Here is a 21,395-nt window from a genome sequence, read left to right as displayed (position 1 = left end):
TTTTGAGGCGTTTTTTGTGGCTGGGTGTCGCGAAAAACTGGGTATTCGTTAAAATTCTGTGCCATTCCCTGGGGCGCTAGTACGACAGATAAAGTCAAAAATTGTTGAAAAGGAGTACAGCGCCCCAGTTACTGGGTCTAATTTGTATAGTATAACTTATGCTGTCTCTACGGCAGTACGGCTGTAAACTACGCTGGGAAATAACATTTCCAATAAAAACCCACGTTTATGCAAGGATTCCCCCCCCCCCCCACCCTTCATCATTTGTGGAGAGAACCAAACTCCAAAAAGTGTGCTACCGTTTTTGTGTGATTTTATGAAAATTTCTGAGCTTGCATTCGCTCTAAAAACATGTCAGTCAGTCAGTGCCATGTCTGCTGATAAATAAGCTTACCCGAGTTGTATAGGATAACTTTCCGTATGGCGCCACCACCTTTTCACTCATTTTTACAAAAAGGGATTATCTCATTGAGGTAAATTAGATACTATATTATTTCATATCGAATGAAAAAGTGGTGGCGCCACACAGAAACTTTTCCATTGTATAAACTTAAAAGCAATATTCTCTACCCCAACCAGATCATGAGTCCGCAGCATAAAACAGGCCGCCACAGCGACACTATAAATAAGTAAGACGGCTGTTCCAGCGCATCAAATCACCACATGCGCATCAGTAAAACATGGCGCTGATGATATTTATTGAGCAATTGGCAGCTGAAATTTGTTTCACTGAAGCAAGCGCCAACTGGGGAGAAAATCTCGGAGTGGGACTGTCACTGGGACAAGATCAATGGAACTGGCTAAATTGCTTCATTAACAGTTCAACGTAATATAAGGTTTATCGCGATTCAGAAACGCAATGCATTTTGGGAAGGAATATGGGGCAGTTTCCATGCAGTTTCTACGACTCCCACACGCAACGCCTATACCTTTGTGTTGGTTCAACAGCGCCCTCTCGTGATATTTTGCTATTCGCGATAAACCTTATTAAGACGAAAAGAAACATGCTTACAAAACAAAAATGAGAGGACTTCAGAAAGCACAACCTCTAGACATTGCTATTGCAACTTGCTTTACAGCGCGAGTTTTTGCCAATGGAGGTTGGAAAACTATGGAAAGTCACAAGTGCAAGTCAAGAACAGATAGCAATAGTTAGTAGAAACGTTACCCAAATATTCTAAAATAAGTTGAGATTGTTGAAAAGAAATCAACAAATCATATTATAAGAGATATTTTATGCATCTTTACAGAACATAATGAATTTGGTCACAATTTGTTTTCAACGCAATTGATTGATTTGCTAACATTCGGCTGGCCATGCCAACAGCGCAGTTTAAATCATCAATGGAAAGGTCTATTGAATAAAGCTCTTTATAACGAGGGTTGATGTATACAGATCAGACATGTCTGAAGGAAGTGTAGTTAAAATAAAACAAACTTTATATTTAACGCCACTTATGTGTTGTCTTTTAATCCCACCTACAGCCGGCCCACAAGTCGTTCAAGATCAAGCAGAAGCTTGCTAAGAAGCAGAAGCAGAATCGTCCCATTCCACAATGGGTACGCATGAGGACTGGAAACAAAATCAGGTACGAAGAAAGAAACCATCCTTAATCCACATTCTAGAACTTTTGCTGAGATTGGGAATTCTATTCTCCACAGCTTACTAAGGTTTTTTCTTTTCACTTCCAGATCTTGCTCATTATTTCAGAAGACCAGCAATTTGTCTCTGGTCCGTGTTTTATAGTTCCCTTTCCAGGCCTTGATATAACCCACAGCACCCACAAACATTGCTGCTGGTGCCCTCTGCAAAGTTCTTATACAATTACAAATTTTCCTCCTAGAAGTGCCCTTTACAGGAGGAAAATTACTGTGCCCCATGTAAGGCCTGCTGTAAGACCGAGATTGGGAACATGCTCGGGCCTGTATGCGTCATTTTTGAATGGGCAAAGTTACCAAGGCATTTTCTCCTTGGTGAAGGGCACCCTATCAAGAAATTGCAGATCCCTACTGTAGCATTGCAAGGGCACCAAGGCAATGACCAGGGGGCATGGAGGCAATTGCTTGTGTGTTCCCCCTATGAAGTACATGTATTGTACCTGGATGCTCTCTCCACAGCTTACATTGTAACTTTTGTCACATCCAATGATCTCCCTTTTCACTAAGCTGAAAGTTTTTCACTGGTGTATGTTTTATGGTTTGGTGCAATTCATGATGTGCAATGAATTCTGTATCTGTCGGTTTTTGAACTTATATTTTATTGTGAACTTTGTAATTATGCTTTATGTACCTAACTTGCATTGTTGTTTTACTGTTGAATGTTTTCTTGTCAATAAGACTTGAATTTCTATTTTGCATATTTTTACTGGTGTACTTTTTCTTAGATTTGTTTATGTGTAACTTTATTATGGTGTTGTTATGTGCTTTGAACAAGCTGGTCCTGGCGAGAGCGCATCATAAATTCAATAAATTGTTATTATGGTTTCTAGGGCTCGCCCTTCGCCTGGCGTACATTGTCTAGTGAAAACTGCCCTGGGTAGTAAACACACCCCTCAACTTGCCCTGTGGGCAACTAAAAACTGTGCAACCTACTTGTTTAAAATGCTCATATTTCTTCCATTCAGATGTGAGTAATACATTTTGTAAATGTGTTAATTTATTTTTGAGGGTTTTGAGTGCAACTTTATTTTTTGTGATTGTCACAATAATAATGCATCAGGTTTAATTATGGCAATATTTATGCTTAAAATGAGGGCTACTCAAACTTTCTGGGGGCAGCAGTGTTGGGGGGGGGGGGGGTCAGGTTAAACCTAGAGTTGCCTGGTTGTCATTTACAGAAATGGCTGAAATTATAAGTGAGGTTTGGTTCAAGCATTCAGTCGCTATTTACTGGGGTGCACCCAGTAAACAGTTTGTTCATTTCCTTAAATATTCACGTCAGGCGCATTAATTGTAGCTCTAAATGTAATGTTTCTTGCTGTTTCCTTATTTTATAAGGTATTTTCTTGTAATTTTGTATTAATATTTTAGTGTACATCGCATTTGAACAAAATTGTCTTTGATTTTTAGCAGTATGAATAGTTAACTCATTATTATATTATTAGTGATGGTTTTAAGTAGGCCTAGTTTCAATGCGTGAATTTATTTGCCCTGCACATTAGGCATAGGGTCCATTAGGCAAAAATTTCATATAGTTTACTCGGCTTCCATTCTTGCAGATACAACGCTAAGAGGCGTCACTGGAGAAGAACAAAGCTGAACTTCTAGGCCCTCTGTTGACATCATATAGACAGGACGTTCCCTTCCAGCGGACTCCCTTGGGATGGGCAATAGAAACACAAAGTCATGGATAACAGATACAGGAGACGTGACATCACAAGCTTTGTAAACGTCAAAATGGAAAAACTGATTATGCTCGTGTTGCACGGCTACCAGTACCATATGGACAAGCACAAGATACTGATGTACAGTAAAGCGAGAATCACAAGTAAGACACTTCAATAGCTGTCGATATTGTTAGTGAAAATGTTCTCAAGTTTTGTGATTTTATGAATAAAACAAAACCACTGGAAGGGAACAAAATCTTTGGTTCAAATGTGTTGATCTTTTGGTTTGTATTCTTATACTCATGGTTGTTATAGGCTGTTGAAAAAAAAAAACCTGAACTTCGAGCGGAAAACTGAAAGCTTGCGGAAACCAGAAAGTTTTTTTGCGAAGCAAGCGGGAGACTGCCATTACTGTGTACATGCGCGCGTACATGTTGTAAGTGGTACATCCCCTATACGGTCCTGCCACACAGATAATGTACGGCTCAACTCGGAGAAAAACACCCACTCACACATGGGTTGTTTGATTGTGAAATGACTTTCGACCTTTGAACCTTATGTAATTTTTTCTTATGTGGACCATGTGCTACTTTTAGACTGTTGTCATCTTGAGATTGCGCTCTATCTACGGCTGTTTGCTGCTTTTTAATCGCATGGTTATAACTCAAAGTACACCATGTCAAACTGTGCGGGGGGTATGCGTGGTAATACGCAGGGCGCCGCGGGGCGGTATGCGGGCTAAAGGGTTAAGGGGAAGATCTAACAACATAAGAAATGCTCACAAAGCAAACTTGTTAACCGCAATATCTCCACTTTATTTCCCGAAAGAATAAATTATTTACTACCCGTTTTTTAAAACATTCTGTTATATAATCTTTGGAATAATCTTTGGGAAAAGTTTGAGAAGTTCCACAGTTTTTAATCTAAAGTGTATCAAGTGCTTTGCAACAGTGTTAAAGCGCTGTATAAATGCAATTAAGTTAAAAGTTAAAGTTAAAATCGACAAATCACAGCAGAAAACTCTGTGTAAAACCAAAATTACAAAATGTTGCAAATTTTATGCTTCAATTTCACCAAACCCACACGACTTATAAAAGATGTGCTAAAGAGAATGATCCCCAAAAGTGCTTGATGTAGTCTTAGTGCATTACATTACTATCACATAATAGAGGGCGCTGTTGGGAACTGAAAATTCATCACCCACCACATAAAAAAAGTGCACTAAACAAAATACCCAAGCATTAGCAACTAATGCTAAATATTAAACTACTTATATTTACACGACTCTTGAAACCCATCAAATACATTGTGTACTACTAGGCATCGCTTACACAGAATTTTGGCGCTTGCACAGTAAGCAGAGAATGGTGATCGTACTTAAAATAGCATGTCTTACCTCAAGACTATGCTTTATACTATAGTGTACACAAATTTGGCAAAGAGCTAGCAAGATTTGATGGTTTTTAAGAAATAATTGTTTCCGAAATAACTAATTACAATTTCTACCTTTCACCCTGATAAAACAAAAAAAATCAAAATCCACAAATAAAACAGACCTTGACATCTTGGAGATTGCACTCTTACTTTATTGACCCCTTGCACGCGCAACACACATGCGGCGACTGATGCCACGCTCGCCATGTTGGTGGGCAAGTTAGGTTTAGGTGTATTAGCATCGCGTCGCCTACAATGCACACTTCACTGCATAGAGTTGTATATAAAAACGCACAGTGAAATTGCCCACCAGTATGGCGCATTCAAGATTTTTCTGATGATGATGTCAGGTGAAATGGGTCACGATCAATAGACTACTTAATTGCTTTTAAGCTTTGGAGAATAGGCTTCACTTAGCAATTATTACTTTTTGCAGCTGCAAAATCAGAAAAGGATGAGACATGTGACTAATTCATCTTTGCGTGCTTTTATCAATAATGAAATGTGATCACATAAACAAAATTAATGAGCAAGTCGCTCTTTAATTGCTAAAGAAAAAGGAGGGATTTGCCAACTTCTTTCACCAACTCTGCACAGTGCTTTTCAACTTTCTGTGTAGCTATTAATGAAGAAGATGCTGATCCGGGTATTATTTCACAGCTCGGCTTTTTACAATAAACCGTTTTGAAATAAAAAAAAATAAATAAAAAATAAGTTAAGAATTCACGCTTACAGAAGCAGGGAATTCTCTACCAATCACAGTTACTGTGTCTTGATGCCACTGACCAATCATAACCTTTGTTTCTTAATACTATTGACCAATCATGGACCCTGTGTCATAATGTTGTGGAAAAATCACTGTCCTTGTTCAAACTGAACAATAAAGCTCTAAAGAAATTTGTCGCGCAGTACTGTCTGCTTTCAGCTTTATGAAATTGGGCCTTGACCAATCAGAGTGCCTCTGTCTTGATTTAACCAATCACAAATCTTATTGAATCTCAACCACGACTTTGCCTTGGCTCTTCTTGGTGTAGAGAAACTGGGGAGAAAAGAACAAGAAAAAGTGGATTTTGATAACTTTCGTAGATCAAGTTTCTGCCCATGACATGAATTCCTACTCACTGTGAATGAAGATACATAATATAATTTACCTGTAGAAGTTAAAGCCTCATACATGTAAGTCAAGTTTTTGAGAAAAAGTAAAACCACAGTTTCTGTTTTCAAGAGAGTCGCATAAATCCTTTGTAAATAATTAAATATTTCTGTGAAATTGTTATACTCATTTCTCAATAACTAAAGCACCCCAGCCCATAATATTTTTAGAGGCAGTGGACACTATTGGTTCTAACTTAAAATAATTATTAGCATAAAACCTTTCTTTGTAACAAGTAATGGGGAGAGGTTGATGGTATAAAACATTGTGAGAAAGTGCTCCTTCTGAAGTAATGTAGTTTTCGAGAAAGAAGTAATTTCCCACGATATTGATTTAGAGACCTCAGATTTAGAGTTTGAGGTCTCGAAATCAAGCATCTGAAAGCACACAAGTTCGTGTGACAAGGGTGTTTTTTCTTTCATTATTATCTCGCAACTTCGATGACCGATTGAGCTCAAATTTTCACAGGTTTATTATTTATGCATTTGTTGAGATACACCAACTGTGGAGGCTAGTCTTAAAAACTAGCATAAAAACTTACTTGGAAACGAGTAATAGAGAGCTGTTGATAGTATAAAACGTAAGAAATGGCTCCCTCTGAAGTAACATTGTTTTTGAGAAAGAAGTAATTTTCCACAAATTTGATTTCAAGACCTCAGAATTAGTTTTTGAGGTATGGAAATCAAGCATCTGAATCGGACAATTTGTGTGACAATGATGTTTTTTCTTTCATTATTATCTCGCAACTTCAACGACTGATTGGGCTCAACTTCTCACAAGTTTGTTATTTTGTGCATAAAGTTGAGATGCGCGACGTGAGAAGACTGGTCTTTGACAATTACCTATAGTGTCCACTGTCTTTAACCAATTCTACTCCCACCATTAAAAGTTTGAAAGACTTACCTCAATTGCATCTGCGATTGCCTCGATGCCTTTAAACGGCCCTTTCTCGCAGTTCTTTCCATTATCAATATTGCTCTGCAGTGACCCTTCCTCAAAAAGCTTTACTTGTCTGGCGAAAGACTCGTTCCAATCGGGGTTGTGACTGTATAAATAAAATCCACTTACACTGAGTGAGCGGGTTAGAAGCTGCCATATAGAAGCAACAATAATTTGGGTTAGTACATGTAGGTCAAATAACAGTAAATTCTTATATAGCGCATATCTGTCACTGAGTGGCGCTCGTATACTAAGCTTGGGCGATATCACGATATTATCGAATATCGTGATATTAATTTGGAAACGATATCGGATTGATTTGGTTTGAATCGATTCATCGCGATATACCGCGATATCGATTAAAGATCGCAATATCACAAAGTATTTCCTAGCCGAGACATGTTGCACCCCATAGGTTTGGAGTAAAACCAGAAGACCAGTAGAACACCTCTCTTATGCTATGACTGTCTCTTCTACAACTTTCACTTGGAGTTTGAAGAATGGTGATGTCAAATTTAATTAATCGCGAATATATCGAAATTGCGATATATTGTCGGCCATATCTATGGTGAATAAAATAAATAGATATCGCCCAAGCTTATCGTATACAGTTTTTTCCTGCAAGGTATGTGGGCCTAGGTTTGATATGAGATTTGTCCTATTGCATAGCACCATTCAATGGTTTCAGGCATGAGAATCTTCCTGTTTAAACAGGAATTCCAGGTTTTTTTTTGCTTTTCAAATTTGTCGTCTTTGAGTTCAGTGTGAATTTGATATAAAATTTGGGGGTGTTTTGTAGGGGGTATACAGTCTTGGTTCCAAGAAGTTCCAGTTGTTGTGTAGTCAGGAAAACCTAATCGCTATCTAAACTGCTATCACCTCATGGACTTGCATTTTTAGCGTTCAATTTTTCAGATTTGTTTGGGTACAAAATAGATTTCCTGTTTTTTCATCATCGCCCATTCTCATGCCTGTGGTTTACAGAGACAGTGAACACCCATTACAATTCTGAATGGATGTGTATGGTACCTTTGCTAATCTGGAGGTTGCTATGTAAATGCTTGCCCGAACCATTTGACATATCGGCGGTCTCTTAAGTCTGAGGAATTCAACTATAAGCGGTACAATGTGACTAAGCAAGTCATTGTATCAGACACTATCCAAATCTATCTCGTAACTTAACTAACTTTCAGGCAGTGGACACAATTGGTAATTGTCATAGACTAGCCTTCACAGCTGATGTATCTTAACATACGCATACAGTTACTAACCTGTGAAAATTTGAGTTCAATTGGTCATCGAAGTTGCGAGATAATAATGAAAGAAAAAAACACCCTTGTCACATAAAGTTCTGTACGTTTAGATGGTTGAAATTGAGACCTCAAGTTCTAAACCTGAGGTCTTGAAATCAAATTCGTGGAAAATTACTTCTTTCTCGAAAACAATGGCACTTCAGAGGGAGCCGTTTCTCACAATGTTTTATACCATCAACCTCTCCCCATTACTCATTACCAAGTGAGGTTTTATGCTAATAATTATTTTGAGTAATTACCAATAGTGTCTTAATTGCATTTATAAAGCGCTTCAACACTGTTTCAAAGCACCTTACAGTAAAGCAAACATGGCTTATTACCAAACGTGTCCAGTGCCTTAAAATTAAACATGTGTAACATTTACCAATCTGGTCTTTATCAATCTTCCTATAACTACTTACAATCATCGTTTGCTGTTTACTCAAATGTGGAGTAGCAGCATTAAATCCTTCAGCATTAGTGCCTTCGGCGTATCCCGAGACAAATCCGATGATGACCATGCGCCCCAAATGTGCCAGGCTAACCCAGAGAAAAAGTAGACAAAAAGAGAACAAGTTGTCACAAAAGGGGGAGTGGAATATACATAAAAATATAATTTTTAGGTAATCGATTTTTATATAGCGCTTTATCACAGCCCGAAGGGCGGCTCAAAGTGCTTCCAGCATTATTACCCCAGGTCACTGGGCCTTAAATCATTCCTTAGACCATCTCAGCTCCCTGGGGAGTATACAGCAGGGCCTGCAAGTAACTGCGCTCCGAGCTTATCATTCACATAAACCATCTCAGCCCTCACAGGTACCCATTTTACCCCTGGGTGGTGAGAAGCAATGGTTAAGTGGCGTGCAAAAAGACACAAGTGCCAAGTAAGTTACTTTTTGATGGCTGAAAGTCAAACTAGCCCGGAAGGTCACGTGATTGTTTGTACCACTTTTTGGTTAGAACAATCACGCGACCTGCGTTTTTGTCTTAAAGTGCTCAAAAACGGCTAAATTTGATGATTTTTCATTAAGGACTGTTCTTCTTGATTCCTGGAAGACCATTGAAGTCATATCTTAGTCTATTTTTTAGCCCAAATAGCCCAATTCGGCCGGTGTGTCCCTTTAATCAACTATGTAATAAGCTAACCTGTAAGGTATATGCTAACCAACTTAGGAGCCAAATAGCACATAACGTAGCTCAGTACACACAAAATTATGCTATAACCAAAATAAGGTTACCAGCCAAGTTTTCATGCCGCATTGTGTACAATTTTTGGTATCCTGCTCATTTCTGCTAAGCAGGAAATTGGTAAGCATTTATTTCCGCATATAAGCAGCTCTATGACATTGGGCACAGCTTGAAAGGGCCCAATGTCATAGTGCTGCTTAAAGCCATTGGACCCTTTCGGTAAACAGTATTGTCCAAGGCCCACAACTTCTATATCAAATAACAAACCTGTGAAAATTTAGGCTCAATCGGTCATTGGAGTCGGGAGAAAAAAACGTAAAAACCCACCCTTGTTTCCGCGCGTTTCGCTGTGTCAGGACATGTGTTTAAAATAAATCTGTAATTCTCGATAACGAGAATTGATATTGTTTTGCTGTTTTCTCAAAAAGCATTTAATGGAATAATATTTCAAGAGAAGTCTTTCACCATTGCCTTCTGTAAACCCTGTAAGTTATTTGTAACTCCTGAACCAAAAGGGTCCAATGGCTTTAACAACTTTATGAATGGAATCCATACAGAGTACCTGTATTCTTCTTTTTCATGGGGAAATTATTCATTCAAAGCATCCAGAATTCATGATTCTTACCAGTCAAAGCTTGTTGAAAACATCTCCCCGCCAATGCATTCATAAACAACATCTATTTTTTTCTGGGGGAAAAAAACAAGCATTAAAAATTGTCAATAAATCTTTGACGGTAGTGTTAACTTCAGTATTCAATTATAACAAAGTGAGGCGTTAAAGGAACACGTTGCCTTGGAATGGACGAGTTGGTCAAAACAAAAGCGTTTGTAACCGTTTTTTATATAATGCATATGGTTGGAAAGATGTTTTAAAAGTAGAATACAATGATCCACACAAGTTTGCCTCGAAATTGCGTGGTTTTTCTTCTACTGTGCGAACTAACACGGTCAGCCATTTATGGGAGTCAAAATTTTGACCCCCATAAATGGCCGACGTGTTAGTCGTCGAGGTAAAAGGAAAACCACGCAATTTTGAGGCATGTTTGTGTGGATCATTGTATTCTACTTTTACAACATCTTTCTACCCATATGCATTTTATAAAAAACGGTTACAAACGCTTTTCAAAGACCAACTCGACCGATCCAAGGCAATGTGTCCCTTTAACATACAGAGTTCTGAAAGGTACATGTATGTAGGACTAAGCTTTGGCGATATCGATTTATTTTATTCACGATATATCGCCGACAATATATCGCGATATTCGATATAATCGCGATTAATTAAATTTGACATCATCAGTCTAAAAACTCCAAGTGAAAGTTGTAGAAGAGACAGTCATAGCATAAGAGAGGCGTTCTAATTACCTGTTCTTCTGGTTTTACTCCAAACCTATGGGGTGCCAGATGTCTCAGCCGAGAAATACATTGTGATACTTAATCATGAATTAATTGCAATTAATCATGATATTTCGATTAAAACCAAATCGATCCGATATTGAAATCGTTTCCAAATAAGTATCGCGATATGCGATAATATCGTGATATCGCCCAAGCTTATGTAGGATTACGTTTGAGTTATGAGATCTACTCCTTTTATATAGCATGTAGCACCATGTCGTGGTTTACAAGGTGCTATGGTGCAGAATGCTTCCAATTGAGGCGGGGGGGGGGGGTTGTGTCTTTTACCTTGGAAGAAAATATCTCATGCCGTACCCACACATCGGTGTATACGGGTAAAACCAAAACTAATATTATCTCTTATACTTACTGGGTACTCCTTCCTCAGAACATCTCCTACGTTTTCCTTGGTGTAAATGATCGGCCTGTCACAGCCAATACTCTGAGTAGTGGGAACATTGAAAAAAAAAAGTTTAAACGGAAGGTACACGTTTGGTAATTACTCAAAACAAATATTAACTTAAAAACTGACTTTGTAATGAGCATTGGAGAGCTGTTGATAGTATAAAACAGTGTGGGAAACGACTTCCTCTTTAATAAGTAACATAGTTTTTGAGAAAGAGGTAATTTTTCACTTAAAATAATAAAAGAAGTCTTTTATTTTAGGGTATTTTTTCTTTCATTATTATCTCACAACTGCTACGACCGATTGAGCTCAAATTTTCACAGGCTTGTTATTTTATGCTTAAGATAGGATACACCAAGTGAGAACACTAGTCTTTGACAATTACCAAACGTGTACAGGGCATTTAAATGATTTTAGTTTGTACAAAGAAGAATTTACTAGAGTGATTTGTAAACGACCTCTGGATTAAGGGGCCAACACTCTACAAAAGAGCTATTTAGGCCGTTGTTGGCTTTCAAGCGTTACCTTTGTAAGGTAATTAGCATCATGAATCAAGACTAGATAGAGAAAGAAAATTACCTTAAGATATTCTGCTTTCGACTCTGAAGAGCAGGTGCCGATGACGTGACAGCCTGCCAGTTTGGCAAATTGAACCTGTGTGAAAAGATTGGTGTAAATATTCATGGAAGTATCGTGGCCGAGCGGTTAAGAGCACTGCGTTCAAACCCTGGTTCAGTAGAGTGTGGGGTCAAGTCCCACCAGTCGTGACACTTGTGACCTTAGACAAGACTTGACCATTTTGCATCATCCTTCAGATGGGACTTAAGCCGTTGGTCTTGATGTTGTGTAACACACGTTTAAGAACCCAGTGCACTTATTGAAAAGAGAAGGGGTAATGCCCCGATGCTCTTGAATTTCGTAGACCATTACATGAGGGTGGGTGGTTAAGACGTGAAGTTTATTTAGTTCAGATGAAACTTCAAAAAATCAACTTGTGTATTATAAGGTAAAGCATCGTAAATATAAATTTCAACCTAAAAGCCACAATTTTTCAAAGCATTTTTCAGGCATTTAAAGTCTGGCTACTGATGAGGATTTAGTTCATACTCACCGCAAGTGAGCCAGTCCCACCAGCAGCAGCTGTAAAACCACAATTGAAACAGAAAATACATATAAAATACTTTTAAAACTAGATATAAGTTTTTGTTCCAAGCACAAAAGTTAATTGCTGTACTATAAGGTAAAGCATCTAAAAGGATAAATTTCAACCTAAAAAGCCACAAATACATTTTTTTTTTCAAAAGCATTTTACAGACACTTCCGGTTTAGACAGGTCAAAAGGTCAAGAGAAGGTCACCAACATATAACTTCTTGTGAAGTACATAGAGCACTTCCATATCATGTATACATTGTAGATTGTCAAAACAGCTTGTGGTTGAGGAAATAATTATGAACTTATGAAATATTGAGGAGTGTAGAAGAGACTAACTAACCGAAAGGGAAATGTTTGTTGAAAATGCCTCGAACACAGAATATACACTAAGCTGGATACTAAGCTACGTAGCGCGCTCAAGGGACGAGCACTGGAGCTTGACTCTGTGCTACATACACTTGTACGCGTAAAATCTTGAATGCAGGTTGCCCATTGTGTGAGAATGCCCTGTAGTAAGGCATGTCAGTATACTCTGGGATGTCAAGCTCCAATAATTTAAAACAAATAACCATGAGTAGGCCAACTTATGGTTATTTCTTATCGGAGACGGCAAGACAATTTTTTTAAATACCAATTATGAGTGGTTAAAAAGATATCCTGGACACTATTCTTACTGGACAGTATTGGTAATTGTCAAAGACCAGTCTTCTCACTTCTTGGTGTATCTCAACATATACATAAAATAAAAACCTGTGAAAATTTGACCTCAATTGATCATCAAAGTTGCGAGATAATAATGAAAGAAAAAACACCTTGTCACACAGAGTTGTGTGCCTTCAGATGGTTGATTTTGAGACCTCAAATTCTAAATCTGAGGTCGAGAAATCAAATTCTCAGAAAATTACTTTCTCGAAAACTATGTCACTTCAGAGGGAGCCGTTTGTCACAATGTTTTATACTATCAACCTCTCCCCATTACTAGTTACAAAGTAAGGTTTGATGAAAATAATAATTTTTAGTAATTACCAATATTGTCCAGGGGTGGGTTTTCACAAAGAGTTAAGACCAGTCTTATCTTGAGTTAGGATGATTTACTCGTCCTAACTTAAGACTAGGTTTTTAATATCTCCCAGGACTAGTACTAAGTTAGGACTAGTCCAAACTTTGTGTGAAATCGACCCTAGGGTCTTCAAGGAAAACAAATAATAGTTTAGTTCTACTCACCTGTAACCAACACTGTTTCTCCTTTCTTTATTCTGCCAGCCTATTAAAAAAATACATATATTTTAATAATTTTTTTGTTTTTTGGGCAATGTTATTCACAAAAAGTCTCATGAAGGTTTTATCCATTTGGATGAACTCAAAGCCAAAAGGAGGCAATATTGGCAATAGCTGTTCTCATAGTGAGAAAAACGTTTACAGGTGTGTTGTAACCATAGAAATAGAACCCAGGAAGACGAAAATTATGTTAACATGTAAAATCTCATTAACCAGTTATGATATACCAAAACCATAGCATAGCTGGTTAATACGTTTTACATGCGAAAGTGAGACGAAAATTATTTGTTTTACTCATTTCTCAATACCTACATTACCTCAGCAAGTAATATTGTCAGGGAAGCTTTCGACTTATCATGATCTTCACATTGTGTAAGTTTAGTGTAAATCTGTGGACTTTGTTAGGAAAATTAGGTGTATGAATTATACCCAGTGGAAGTGATTGTTTGAGAGCACGTTCACAACAATGCCCCAGATAACCTCATCAACTTCATCCACCCATACACCTCTTTGTGAAATCGACCCCAGGACTTCCACTCTTTGGGGCGTGAGTATTTTTCTTTATCATCAGTCCGGGAGTGGATTAGTGGAACTAACTCCCACTGACTGTCAAATCATCTCCATCCATCACAACATTACAATCCTCAGTCCTAATTTGTCTTTCTCTCCTCAAGCGCAATGAGCGCCTTCTTTAGGCAGATACCGGCGCTATACTACATCTAAGTTTTCTAAAATATTATAGTAGTAACAAATACGGCGCATTGAATTAAATTAAATTCTATACTCACATTCCTGAGGGCTAAATCTGCAGTCAATCCGCTGACCATTAATGGTACATACTCTGGCTTCACACTTGCAATTGGAAATGCCTGTACTTTGTCAATCATCTGTCCAAAAGGAAATAATTCACATAAATTCAAACTCAGCTGAGGCCTCGAATTCAATTCAATTATTTTAGTGAGAAGTTACTTCTTTCTCAAAAACTAAGATACTTCAGAGGGAGCCGTTTCTCACAATGTTTTATACTATCAACAGCTCTCCATTGCTTGTAAGTTACAACAATACACAACAATTCAGCCTAGTCTTAAATAAAGGTACATTTTGTAGGATCATAATTTGTTGTCATCTTAATGTTGATTTAAAGGCCAGACAGAAATATTTCAAGTGATGTTTTCAACTATCATCATCATAGACCTCGCAAGTTTTATGTAAATCTGTGATCTTTGACAAAATGTTATCTTATATCTGTAAAGTTCCTTTAAAACTCTTGTTTTATTTATAGTGTAAAACAGGACCAGTGTGGTGTGACTTACCACGTATTCACCAAAAGCTGTAAGGCACATGAAAGCTATACTGTCGCCAATCTTTATATGTGTGACATCTTTGCCAAGGTCAACGACCTCTCCGACGCCCTAAAGGTCCGAAACAAACAAAACACACAAGGTCAAACGCAAAAATGAATATCTGCTAATAAGCCTGGGCGACTAGTGTGACTACATTGAAGTGCCGACATTGATAAAGTTTGTACATTTCCCTTTCAAATTTTGTCAATAATATGGTGGCCCTGAAGGGACATCGCATATCGCAAACGTGTGCGCATACGTATGCAATGTCGTGAAACAATTCGCAAATATGTGCGCACACGAATGCAATGTCGTGAAACAATTCGCGAATATGTGCGCACACGTATGCAATGTCGTGAAACAATTCGCAAATATGTGCGCACACGTATGCAATGTCGTGAAACAATTCGCGAATATGTGCGCACACGTATGCAATGTCGTGAAACAATTCGCGAATATGTGCGCACACGTCTGCGAATATTATTTGCGATGTCGTGAATTTTATTGCATACCATGTTGCATACCTTTGAATAAAATGTCTAATGATCTGGGGGGTTTCTTTCCAACAGTGAGATAAGCGGTAGTCATTGCAGCAGTAGTCTTTGTTGTGAGGCAAGCGAGGCGTGTGGTCGTCCTTGGCCTGGTGCCAAGTTCCTGGTTATACACATGCTTTACAGAGGGAGCCTGCTGTAGCGCCACAGTACTCCCTAGATCGGTAACAAATTATCCACAACTATGACATCATCCTAATGGTATGCAACATGGTATGCAATAAAATTCACGACATTGCAAAACAAATCGCACTCGTGTGCGCACATATTCACGATTTGGTTCACGAAATTGCATACGTGTGCGCACATATTCACGATTTGGTTCACGAGATTGCATATGTGTGCGCACATATTCGCGATTTGTTTCACGACATTGCATACGTGTGCGCACATATTCGCGAATTGTTTCACGACATTGCATACGTGTGCGCACATATTCGCGAATTGTTTCACGATATTGTATACGTGTGCGCATATATTTGCGATATGTTTCACGACATTGCATACGTGTGCGCACACGTTTGCGTTATGCGATGTCCCTTCAGGGCCACCATACAATAATGATGCCAAATTCGAGCACCTACCTCAAACCCCAGATCATATGGGGGAGTGACTACCCCCATACTATAGGACCCTGCAGTTCTGTGTATATCCGTTGAATTTATCCCAACAAACCTGGTAGGAAAAATAAAAAAAACATTATGGCGTCTCAGAGAGCTTCCCCTGGTGACAGGGCCAATTTAATGCAAAACAATGGGTGCACCTGTGTGAGTTTGTCGACCCGGCGGTGCTCATTCGGGTGGCCCCTGACAAGGAGCTAATCGAACGATCACTCACCCTCTCGTGGTGATGTCATGCACATCGGGCCAGCCCCAAGTGATCCGTTCCTCAAGCAGGGCACTTGGGGCTGACCCGGGTGAGCCCCTGGATGGCGTCGAAGCTATTCGAACGTACCGGAGGGGGGGGGGGGCAGACCGGGGTCGACCAAAGGAAGCTTATCGAGCGCACCCATAGTCGGGAACAATTATGCACTTCTAAGCTAAATCAATCACAAGAACCATATCTGCCCTCACAGTACCCAATTTTACTAATGGGTGGAGAGAAGCAATTGTAGTTTTAATGTCTCGTCAGCTTGGACTCAATCATGCTGAAAAGAAACACCAGAGCTTGAGTGGTCCAGTGGTTAGACAACATGACTTGCAATCACAAGGTTGTGGGTTCGAATCCTACTAAGCTAGTCAATGATTTCACAACGACTAGAAGACGCTTGCAGCCTTTTGACCAAGTTCCTTTGATTTTGTTTTGTTTGTTTGTTTGAATGATCTTCCCATCAAGGGAACTCGGCAAACTCCCACAAAGGGATATAAACAGCAAGCTGGCAACAGCCAATCTCTCTCTTACAAACATTGGTTTAACATCTATGATTATGAATTACACAAATCAAGAAATTGTGATTCATTAGCTAGACGACAGTATTTATTCTAGTCATTGTGAAATCAGCGGTTAGCTGGGGGATTCGAACATGATATTATGACAATTATAAACAAACGTACAAAACAAACTTCATATAGCTGTATACCTGTTGCGTATAACTATATCCCTAGGCCCAGGTTTCAACATCGGGACAGTTTTCAAAACAGCAGCCTCGCGGAAATTCTTTGACAGCTTGGTGCAAACCAGCTTCCGGAATGTACTCGGAAGCGCCGTCGAGTCACTGCCATTATTAATGCTGTTGTCATAAAAAAAAAACATTCTGTTAAAATGCCAAGTGACTTAGAAATTACAACTGTACTCCTTTTTTCTGAATTTTGTCATTCACGATTGTGCTACGAGAATGAAAATAATTATTAAAAGAAAAAAAATACAGCACCCCATGGGTTGGGCATGATTGTTGTTGGGTAATGTCTAACTTATCTCTAAGGAAGTCTATACAAATATAATGTCTCTTCACACAAGAAAACACATAATGCAAATTACTGATAAATTTGAAAACTTTCAGTATAATCTTGCCACCCTTTTTCACAATTTTTTTAGGAATCTCATTTTGGTAAGTAACTACTACTAGTCAGTATTAGTTCTCCTAGTAGTAGTAGCTACTACTTTACCGATTTTAATTACACTATTTCGGGAAAAAGGGACTGCGCCCAGCATGCCCAGGTCCCAGTTTCTGGGTCTTCTCTGAATCGTAACTTGACGAGTGCAATTTTTACTCAACAAAAAAACTTTATTGTTTATCAACAACACTTTCAAAAAAACTTTCAAAAAATATCTGTGTTAATTTTTACTTTTTGTAAACAAAATGATACTAGAAATATCGCCCTCTATTGACAATAATGCAAAAGGTCGGGACATCTGACATCACACTAAAGAATTCGCTCGGCCCCAGCGGCCAGTCTATCCAGGACCGCTGGGATGGGCTAATCGCTTGAACAGATTCTTGTTCAGGAAGTACGTCATGTATGCATTGCATAGAAATATGGGGCAGTGTGATGCATGATGGGACTGTGCATTATTAAAACGATGAGCGTGCATGATGCGTTTGCCCATCCCAGCGCCTTTGGTTTAAGCAAGGCGCTGGGGACGAGCGAAACTAAAGAAGACCTGTCATTGGTTGAGAGTTGTGTGTGGGCGTGGCACGTACTTGCTAGCGCGTGTCCATTATACAAATATTGCCTGCTTCGAGTGCTATGGTTAAAACTATGACTCCCGAGGTGATCCCCGGAGCGTTCTATTTTCCCGAGGCGAAGCCGAGGGAAAATAGAACGCTCCGGGGATCACCGAGGGAGTAATAGTTTTTAACCATTGCACGAGTAAAAGCAGTCGATATTTGTTTTATAACACCCCAAACATTTCTAAATACTGTACTATTATTATTAAGTTACAGACCTGAATGCTACAATCCACGGACGACGCGAATACAGATTGCAAACACTTTTACTTACTGTGTTGCATGTAGTGTCGTGCAATCCGAAATGGTTACAGACTATTAATTTATCATCCTCGTACACGCAACGGACGTCTGGGTACTGCACGCCGTGTGCTAGTCTGTCGGACTAGCGCATGGCAAACCAACGCACTATCACACGGCCGTCGTCTAGCAAAACTAAGACATGTCATGCGACGCGATCTAAACCAATGAGCAGGCAGAATACTTGCAAGGGGTGTTATAATATGCAATAGTCCAATTTCATAAAAGACTTGGTTCCGAGTCCGTGGTCGTGGTTTTTAGTCGTTTATAGGTGCACCCTAGTAAATAAAAGTCCTATTCAACCAGCGCCGAATTTCTGCGCTAGCCTTGTAAGCGTAGAATGCCTAGTAACGTGAAGTACGCACGCGCAGAAGCCCAAATTCGCCGCTAACCCGTGAAATATGCTTGCCGTAAGCACAGAATTCCCTGCTTCCGTAAGCGCCGATTCTGTGCTCAAGGTAAGCAGAGCCATGAAATTGGGCCCTGAGCGGTTTGAAATCTTGTTCTTTTTCGATCACACGTAGATTTTACCACCAGCTACAAAACACCCAAGTTACGCCACTGACGATGAGGGAGTCTAGGGCCATGAGTCACACGTATCCTTGTTCAAGGCGCTCCAGCCGGCCACGACCGCCCTGCGATAATCCGAGTCCCCACCGAATTCCGCTAGAGTACTTTAAAAGCACTTGAGCCACGCGTACGAGGTTGAAAGACACTACCGTGTAACTATTAACTGGTCACCCGCGATATTCTTACACCAGATTACCGGCACGTATGCAAATCTGTATTGTCCGAAAGGTGATCGGAAGGGCGCACCATCACGACCATGCTCATGTTCACCTGTGTAGCCCTGTTGTATTGTCACATTGTCGGCGCACTAAGGATGGGAATACCTTATGACATAAGAGATGTATGGTCGTGTGCAGTGGGACAGCTTTATAGAGCCCCGGCACGTTTAAACCGCATGGTGTTGGCTCAAACCCAAATTAATTAACGACAGTGGACACTGTTGGTAATTGTCAAAGACAAGTCTTCTCACTTGGTGTATCTCAACACATGCATAAAATAACAAACCTGTGAAAACTTGAGCTCAATTGGTCATCGAAGTTGCGAGAAGAAAAAAACACCCTGATCACACGAAGTTGTGTGCTTTCACATGCTTGATTTTGAGACCTCAAGTTCTAAACTTGAGGTCTCGAAATCAAATTCGTGAAAAACTACTTCTTTCTCGAAAACTATGTCACTTCAGAGGGAGCCGTTTCTCACAATGTTTTATACCATCAACCTCTCCCCATTACTCGTTACCAAGTGAGGTTTTAGGCTAATAATTATTTTGAGTAATTACCAATAGTGTCCACTGCCTTTAATCATTAATGAGGCCTGTGCCATACTCTCTAAATGTAAAAGAGTGAAAAACACCACTCTTTACATTTCGAGCTGTCCTCCATACGGTTCTTCAAAAAGAGTGGTGGTTATTTCACTCTTTGAGAGGGGTTTCACTCCAGGACAGAGTGAATAATCACTCAAAAAGATGCAAAATTCAATCTAAAAGAGTGGAAGACCACTCGAAAAAGAGTTGTCCTTCATACGGCTCTTCAAATAGTGTTTTTTTCACTCGTTTACATTAAGAGAGTACTTGTTTGTCTTCCAGAAGAGATCTGATGTCCTCAACCAATATACTGGAAAGATGCAACAGTTTCCCCGCGCGAGGTCTCGAAACCAATTCAAATATTTTACTGAGAAATATTTTACTGAGTAATTACTTCTTTCTCAAAAACTGCGTTACTTCAGAGGGAGGGAGCGGTTTCCCACAATGTTTTATACTATCAGCCTCTCCCCATTACTCGTTACCAAGTACGTTTTTATGCTAACAGTTATTTTGAGTAATTACCAATAGTGTACAGCGCATTTAAAACAGATTAATTTGCTGGGAAAACCCATACATTGAATGCCGGGATCCTTACCTCACAGACATGTTGGGTGCGCGTGTGGTCTTGGTCTTGCTTCTGTCGGATCTGATGTAACTTCCGTTTGAACGTTTGCCTATATCTATATAGTCACGAGAATTACTTGTACTTAAAGGCAGATTGCCCCAAAAGTGCTGGTATATTTTCAGCTGATCGTAAATTTTTACGATCGCCTATTGTTTTGCCTATATCTGATTTTGCACTTAGCTTGTCCGCTGCAGCAGAGAACATAGTTATGCTGGTATAAGTTGTTATGGTGCATGCACCTTTTCATTTCAATTCAAGACATTTATTTCCATTCCAAAATAACAATAACTAAAAGGCCATAATTTGGTTTGCGGTAACACCATGTGTGTAGGCCTATCTACTTGCCATGTAGAGTTTGTTCCAGGACAGTTCTTTTCAAAACTGAGAAGGCCCGAAGTCTCCCGAACATCTGCGGTAGTAGAATAAAGAAAGACAGTTCTCTAAAGAACAAACTCTACCTGGCAAGTAGATACACACATGATGTTACCGCAAACCAAATCACAAAAATAGCAAGGAGAATTGGAAATGAGGTGCATAAACAGAATATAGGCCCGCCCAGAAAAACAAAAACACAAATGGACTCGGGGCTAACAAGCAAAAATACCAAACGGCTGACCTGCCAAAATAATTAAAAAGAAATCAGAAGTTTAGTGGTCTGAATATAATATCTGATTTTCAAGAGACTGAACGACCATGAGTTTTTGAGAATTTAAAGGAACACGTTGCCTTGGATCGGTCGAGTTGGTCTTTGAAAAGCGTTCTGTAACCGTTTGTTATAAAATCGGTATGGTTAGAAAGATGTAAAAGTAGAATACAATGATCTACACAAATATGCCTCGAAATTGCGTGGTTTTCGTTTTACCTCGTCGACAAACACGGTCCGGCCATTTATGGGAGTCAAGACTCCCATAAATGGCGGACCATGTTAGTTGGAACAGTAAAAGGATAACCACGCAATTTCGAGTCAAACTT

The 21,395-nt window shown here is 39.3% G+C and overlaps 1 protein-coding gene across 1 annotated transcript; it reads right to left on the bottom strand.

Moving 5' to 3' along the window:
* Nucleotides 1-3,364: 3,364 nt before the first annotated feature.
* LOC139953765 (prostaglandin reductase-3-like) lies at nt 3,365-21,258 on the bottom strand. The gene is made up of 13 exons (XM_071953324.1): nt 20,394-21,258; nt 17,041-17,190; nt 16,046-16,136; nt 14,881-14,979; nt 14,356-14,454; nt 13,514-13,553; nt 12,248-12,276; nt 11,716-11,790; nt 11,101-11,172; nt 9,958-10,019; nt 8,567-8,684; nt 6,817-7,002; nt 3,365-5,799 (listed from the first exon to the last, which is right to left on the bottom strand). The coding sequence occupies exons 1-13, from the start codon at nt 20,402-20,404 to the stop codon at nt 5,749-5,751; spliced, it is 1,083 nt and encodes a 360-aa protein (XP_071809425.1). The 5' UTR covers nt 20,405-21,258; the 3' UTR covers nt 3,365-5,748.
* Nucleotides 21,259-21,395: the final 137 nt, after the last annotated feature.

The sequence above is a fragment of the Asterias amurensis genome, chromosome 22 (assembly GCF_032118995.1).
Source record: "Asterias amurensis chromosome 22, ASM3211899v1".
Lineage (NCBI taxonomy): Eukaryota > Metazoa > Echinodermata > Asteroidea > Forcipulatida > Asteriidae > Asterias > Asterias amurensis.
Note: the sequence above shows the minus strand (reverse complement) of the source record. Positions and strands in the feature narration are given on the sequence as shown.